At 33.7% G+C, this 7,356-nt stretch overlaps 1 protein-coding gene across 4 annotated transcripts; it reads left to right on the forward strand.

Annotated features, from left to right (window-relative positions):
* Positions 1-304: 304 nt before the first annotated feature.
* Positions 305-5,156, forward strand: LOC136413504 (protein FAM117B-like). 4 transcript variants are annotated; one of them, XM_066397091.1, is made up of 9 exons: positions 305-599; positions 687-863; positions 1,394-1,536; positions 1,594-1,756; positions 1,801-1,960; positions 2,009-2,130; positions 2,209-2,283; positions 3,081-3,184; positions 3,500-5,156. In XM_066397091.1, exons 1-9 carry the CDS (start codon positions 542-544, stop codon positions 3,662-3,664), a joined length of 1,167 nt encoding a protein of 388 aa, XP_066253188.1. In that variant the 5' UTR covers positions 305-541; the 3' UTR covers positions 3,665-5,156. The 4 variants fall into 4 exon arrangements, with proteins under 4 accessions (XP_066253188.1, XP_066253189.1, XP_066253190.1 ...); XM_066397092.1 differs by having other exon boundaries at positions 306-599; positions 1,813-1,960; XM_066397093.1 differs by lacking the exon at positions 2,209-2,283 and having other exon boundaries at positions 306-599.
* Positions 5,157-7,356: the final 2,200 nt, after the last annotated feature.

Consider the following 7,356-nt stretch of genomic DNA (forward strand, 5'->3'; position numbering starts at 1 on the left):
CGGTATGTTAGTTCTTTTGTAAAGTTGTATTTACAATAATTTAATTTGATCAATTTATGATAATTATCGGAGAAATTGGAGAAGTATGTGTTTGTTTCCTGAGGATTATCTTCTACATTAATAAAAAAGGTAAACAGCATTCAAAATTATATTGAAAGGTCAAAAATATTCTTCGGCCATCTACTTGTCAAGGGGCAAAACTGCTCAAATTACCCCCCAAAACGTCATAATAATTGGCTTTGACACAAGCAGAATCAGCTGATTTTGACGCTTTTATTTATTACATGCCTATGTCGACAATTTACTTTTCTTTCTTTATTCAAAAAACTGGCTGCGCATTGGATTTACAAGGTTCTCTACACAAAAGAATAGAAATCAACTCTTGATTTACACCAATTTCAGAAGCCAACCGACAAAATGTAGTCTTTGAATAGTCGCCGAAAGTGAAGAGCTACAGTAAGATTGATTCTGTTTATTTGGGTACCAAACTGCCGTTGTGTATTTCGCTTTTGTATTCGTTTGAGTTGCACTTTTCCTTAATATGTCTGGACAGATCGGTAGTACCCCTTGCCGGGTACCGAAAACGCCGCCAAATTCCGGTAAGCTTATTGAACTTGACACTAGAGATTGCATTTAATTGTTTGCTTATTATAAGTATTAGTAATCAAGCCTTAACATAAATACAGGTAAAGGACCATTGAAAGCAACTATTCCTATAAGTAGTGTAATGAAACAATCTGGCAATGTTAAGGAAGCAGTAAGTCCTACTCCTGGTCCACCAATTTCTCCATTTTCTTGGAAAAGTAGAACTTCACCAGATCATGCTTCTGGACAAAGAAGCCCAGGATCATCCACTTATAAAGGTCACTTATAAGATACACATTTAAGATATATAAAGGTGGTGGAATTCAAATTTGTTCTTAACTAAAATTAAACCATAAAGAATTGTTCTATTAAATACAAATTTAAGATATAAGTATTGGATTTATCTCCAATTTTAATGCACCAACACCAAGATTGCACCAGTTAAAAATTAGCTTGATATTAAAGTTAACAACATATTAATAATTATTACTGATGTTAACTTTAATGGCAACTAGCTAGTTTCCATGGAAACTTTAAAATAAACCTTTAGTATTGGTCATTACTAATAATTTGATCCAAAATAAGCAACTATTTGACACCTGTTGTTATACTCACGTAGTTATTAATAAGTGAAATAAACCCCATTACATTAATATTTAGGGACAAATTGATATTCTATATTGTACCTTTCAAACCCATTAGTTAGTTGTTTTATTCAAAAATCAAATTGTAGGGGCAGCGTCTAATATTTTTGATTTGGTTAAAGACCCATTTGGACCAATCCATATTTTAATATTGTTGGTTTTAGGTAAATCAAAATACAGCGGAGGCCCCTCAGAAGTAATGAGAAGAACTGCTTCTTTAGATACCATTTACCTAAAGGGGCACTGGCCAAGGGATCATTTTTACTGGGGCCACATGGGGACTCTACAAATAGATAAAGCAACACAGGTATTGTATCTTTACCAAAACCTACTGTACACATTTCTTATCGTTTTGGTATTGCAGACTGATGATAATGACTGGTCTGATATAAGAAAAATCCAATGCATATCTGAGAGTGATGATAATTGTACTTTAAAGCCAAAAATAAGAGGATACAGAGATTCGTCAGGCAGACACATATCGCCCGGAGAAAACACTTTGAATAGCAGTTCTCAAACGCTAGCCTGTAAGTCCAGAAATAGAGAAATTTTAAGAGGTCTTAGCAGTTAGTGAAATTTTCAGCAAGCATTATTTCCCCAACTTTAAAACCTTTAACTATACCAGTGAAACCAATTCCAAGGTCGTCAATTCGGAGCTCAGTGGAAGGTTTAAATCAGGAAATTGAAAGAATTGTATTGAGAACTGGGGATGATGGGCTTTTAAACGACAGGTTAATATTTAAGTTTTGTTGAAAAATGTAGGAAAAAAATGTTTCCAGGAACGAATTGTTTCGGCAAATAACCCCAGAGGGCCACAGAGCACCTTTGGCAGAAATTTTGAGATTTAGTAGATCAAGATCTGTCAACACTCAAACTCCCCAGGATTTCAGTCATTCTTCTGGTGAGCATTTAAATTATAACATCGTTAGTGTAGTTTTTTAATGGATTAGGTGACTCTTAACGTGACTGGTATTTAAAGGGTCCTCTTCGCGAGAATCATTTTCACCCCCAATGTTCAGAGGACGCTCACGAGATTCTGAGTCCAGTAATGAAGGTTGAATGTGTTTTATCTTTCTAGAAATTATAATTAGAGTCCCTTGAATGCTCCTGCATGTACGGTTTACTCAGTCACGGCCCTTAATGGCAAGAAATGCATTCAATGAAGTTGACAGTTCTATACAGGGTATTTTGATAATGTGTAACTTTTCAAAATGATAGTTTATGGAAATTTAGTTTTAAGTAGCAGGTTTAAAGATCACTGATAGTATAAATCATAATTAAATAAACACGAATAATTACAGTGTCAATTAACGAAGCACCTGAAAATGAAAGTATGTCGTAGAAAAATTAGATAACTCTTGAGATGAGAACTCATTCAATTATATTTGAGTACTTTGTTCGCCCGATATCTTTAAACAACTTCTTTTTTTTAGTAGATAAAGCAATTTATTAAGTTTCTGTTACCATTTTTTACGTTTCTGTTCAAGTTGGTGAATTCTATTTCTGCAAGTTAGTAGTGATTCAGGCCACTGGTTTCAAGTAGAGGACAGACAGATTATTTATCTTAATAACTAATCCTCATAGCCGTTCAGCAAGAATGGTATGCAGCTGTAAAGAAATGGTATTTTTCAAGAGATATGACCAAATTCGCTATTTTGAAAACTTATATATTGAAAAGAATGTACACATTCAGACGAAAAACGTTGTAACTTAAAAAAGCTAACAATTCTACTTTTAGCTGAAAATAATCTGGATTTGAAACACCCTGTACAGGACTTTACAATGAAAACACCTCTGTAGTTTGTAATGATTGTTCTTAGGTTGAAGTTAGTGGTTTGTTCTTTTTACTAGGTGAAAGCCACGGCTCAAGTCCGGATAATGAGGCCAGTAAGTTAGGGACCTCGCCCCAGATAAATAAGTTTTTAGCACGAGAACCACCAGATGGCTGTGAAAAGGTAAAGATATGTTTCAAGCCTATATCTGTATCAATATACGTGTGTAATAGTTGTTTTATTGTTAACTTTATCCAAAATGCTGTGAAATGCTGTTCAGAGAATTCTGGGGCAAATACTAATTAAAGATACGTAAAAAAAATTACGTTGTTGAGAAACAGAGTGTTAAAGTTTCAGAGTGGAAAAAGTGTAGAAATTGCATTTCGGTAAAAGTACCATTTGCATGCAATTTTCTCGTATTTTTAGATGTAGCATCTAGCTTGGAATTCTCTGGAAAATATTTTATACACTATTAAAACAGTTTTCTCGAACACCCAGGTAAGGCTCAAATCGTTAGACGAAAAAACGAGCATCCTGCTGGAACATGCTCCTCAACCGAGTACCTTCAAACTGAAACCCAGTCTAGGATCTGCGTTTAAAATTTTACAACCTGCGCTCAGCCCTAGCGAAGAACAGGTGGAACCTCCTGGGTGCCAGGATTAACCGAACAAACGCATAACTTTCTAATTTCTACAGAGATGAGTCGGCACGCATTGGAAATTATTATAGAAAATACCGATCGATGCTTGAAATACCCTGTTCAGAGATAACAGGAGAGAATTATACGGGGGCGCTTTTACATGTATATGGAAACGGCGAATTATTTCGTAGCAAGATAGCTAAAGGAAAACGGGTAACTCAAAAATTCTAATATCGCGGCAAAACAAAGTTACTTTTGTTAAGCTTTTATGTATCGATTGCTTTTTTAGCAATCTTATATTAGAAAATAATCCACTGTTTCTGTCCAAAGGCAGAGTACGTTGAGATTGGGGCATTTAACTTGATTATTAGTAATTCTTAATTTACTAATTATCCAATTTGTGTACATTGCCTTCAATTTCAGGTAATTCAAGCACGGATCTTTTTTTGGGGTTACATTGCAATGAATAATATACAAAGCATATCTCTATTAGGTGTTAGGGAAAGTATATCTCTATTACTTAGTTGTAGAGAGTTGATGTAATTAAAGAACTCGTCTATAGATTATCTTCTGTGCTGGTTTCCCGTATATGCGAACATTTCTTGTTTTCCACCGTCAAATATTCAGATTGCCAACATCCTCGGTATTGAAATTTACACAATATCGATATTACACTCGAAATAAGTTACATTGGAGAACACCTTCAACTTTGTTATTTTTTTGCAATCCAGTTTTATTATTGCAAAGAAAAAATTGAAACTAAAATGTGCCTTCCGGGATTAATGAATTTAGTTAATTTTAATTTGATAGTTTTTCAATTTTAGTTGGTTGCGACTGTGAGAAAAGCAACACCAAAAATAAATTCGAATTTGAAACGCAGGGTGTTTAATGTGATGCTAGTTTTCCAAAATAACTTAATCTTTGGTTTCTAATATGGAGAAATTGTATTATATGACAAACAGGGTGTATACAAAGAAAATACTTAATAAGTTAGCATGTAAGCATGTTTATTGAAGAGAGAAAGAGATTTTTATTGTACCTAATAAAAAGCAAAACGGTTTTATTCATTGCAAAGTGACTTGCTGGCAGGATTCAATGTCGTTTTTTAAAGGTCAAACTTTTAGACAAATAAATCATGCCAATTTAAGGGTAACTGACTGAGGTAGTTCTTTAGAACAAATGTACGGAAAGGAAGCTGTGATTTTTTTATCCACTTTTTATTACGAAGAGCAACAGTAGCGTTTACGTCTACAAGTAGGACATCCATGGCAGAAAGTATCTCATATTTTACGATAGCCGAGGGAAATTAATAGCATTTAATTTTATATTCATCGATTTATTTTACCGATAGTTTTCTAATTTGTAGTAAGTGTAGAATACACCATGTAATTTTAAAAATTCGATTTGTATTATTACTGTTAAGTTTTGTAAAGTATTTTTTAATTGTTTGTATATGTTATAAGCATGTCTATAATAAAAAGTGAGATGATTTTCTTTTTCATACTGTTACAAAAATTCTGGCAATACCGGAAATAAAGATTGGGAGACGTGGTGCATACATACAAATTACTCTAAGTGTAAAATGATCAAAAACGAATAGTAAGCAAGAATTCTATTTTAAAAACAGATGTTTGGAATAATTAAGATGCAATTACCCAACTCGGTATTTAACTATAAGCTATTTTTGATAAAAAGTTAAAATAGGGCTTACAGATCTTATTGAGAATCGTAGTTTGTAATATTGAGTGGTACGAATGAATATAATTTTTAATATTATAGAGTTACCCAGATGTCAATCTGTCCATTGTTCTTGGATGCATCAGTGGTAGGTGGGCTGTTATACCCCACACCCCAAAATACCACATTTGGCACCTATTACCAACTCAAAATTTCTAAATCCCCAGGTACCTACCTAGCCCCCAATCACCGTCAAAAACCCACCGCACTAATCTTTTGGTCTCACCCAAACCATTGGAAAAACTTTTAAACAAAGGCATCAAAAACATTCTCAAATACCCAAGTACCTACCTGGGGATAATTAAAGAGATTTATTCCGAATTTTTTTTTATTTCCCCAAAAAGGTTACTTTGCACAACATGTGACGAGTTAGAAGATGTTTAGGTATGTGTATCTTTTGTCAATACAAATTCGAAGAGTCCTAATAGGATGCCTTCGGCATCCGTAAGAGTTTCAGTCTAATATAGGCAGCGCGAACCTGCGAAAACACACGAGAAAAAACGTTCCGGTTTTATTCTGCGATTCGCAATTGAAATCGAAAACTTATAAACGAATTTCATTTTGCAAATTCGATTTGATCTTGGGTGCTGGGACAGTTTTGCTTCGTGTATCTTCGTTTACATGCTTTTTAAATTGGTGCCGCAAAATGCTGTCCACCGACGTGTACTTTGATCACCACTTGTACAATGTATTTTAAATGCAGGGACAGAAAAAGTGTCCCTTTTAGCTGTCTCGACTTTGTTCGGTTTTTATTTTTATATACGGCTTGGTTTGGTCGCATTAAAAGTATTACTTCATTATCGTTTTTGCATTCGTAAACAACACAACGTAATATTTAATAGCTTTTAATGCAACTAATGCTAGTCTCAAGACTAGAAAAATGCAGAGAGGAAAGTATTAATTTAATTAATTACAATACAACGAAACGCTAAGTTATAGTGATGCTACAGAAATTTATTCACTAAAAATAAAAGTAAAACATTATTCTCTGTCACTGCTTGTAGGTGGTGTTGGCATGTCGGGTCCATAACACATTAGGTCAACTCAGACGAATGGTTTTTTTTTGTTCAGGACGCTTCCTTATCACCATTAGAAGTCAATCTAGGTGAGGAAAAATCGAATTTTTCCAAAAAATTTTTGAGAAAATTACTCGGAAAATTGAATTTTACATTAATTTCAATACTTTTTCTCAATACTAAAGTGTCTTATGGGACCGTGGAGTGAAAAGGGGTGCTGGGTAGGGAAAACGGGGTTTTGATGTATTTTTAATGTAGTTCAGGTTAGTTTTGATGTATTTTTAGAAGTTTTCCAAAGGGTTACATTACTTGTATTAAATATTTTTCTTGCGGAGGGGCCACGCTAATAAGATAAGGAAAGGTAAAGTGAGTATAATGGAAAAGTAGCAATAAATAAAGGTTTCATACAAAAATATTTAATACAAGTGATGTCACCCTTTGGAAAACTTCTAAAAATACATCAAAACTAACCTGAACTACCTTAAAAATACATCAAAACCCCATTTTAGCTGCCCCACCTAGCACCCCTTTTCGCTCCACAGTCCTGTAAAACAGGTAAGTGTTGAAAAAAAAATCAAAAGATGAATAAGGCCCACATTTACTTCGTTAGACAATGTCCTCAGAACGCCAAAAATATTATTGTTTTTTTTTTCATAAAAATGAAAAAGTACCTAAAGTTTCTGTGGTGTAGCCTAATATATCATTTAATAATACATAACATGTGAGATTCAAAGAGTTATTAGAAAATTCAATTCGTCTTTGCCCTTCTATTTCTCTCAATGATAGATTTCCATCTATTACATCTCTACTAAATGAAAAATTATGATGCAGCGATAAGTGTTAGCCATTTTTAATTTAGCACGTTGATAATCTCCCCACGCTTGCAGCACGTTTTTGACTGAAAATAAAATATTTTATACGTTACAAGAACAAGTTAAAGTTTTTTACATCCATTGTACAAT

Source organism: Euwallacea similis, chromosome 14, assembly GCF_039881205.1.
Source record: "Euwallacea similis isolate ESF13 chromosome 14, ESF131.1, whole genome shotgun sequence".
Classification (NCBI taxonomy): Eukaryota; Metazoa; Arthropoda; class Insecta; order Coleoptera; family Curculionidae; genus Euwallacea; species Euwallacea similis.

Coding starts and splice junctions, on each gene's coding strand:
- LOC136413504 (XM_066397091.1), top strand. CDS start 542: ATGTCTGGACAGATCGGTAGTACCCCTTGCCGGGTACCGAAAACGCCG. Junction 600..686: donor GAAAACGCCGCCAAATTCCG/GTAAGCTTATTG, acceptor ACATAAATACAG/GTAAAGGACCATTGAAAGCA. Junction 1,757..1,800: donor CAGTTCTCAAACGCTAGCCT/GTAAGTCCAGAA, acceptor CTTAGCAGTTAG/TGAAATTTTCAGCAAGCATT.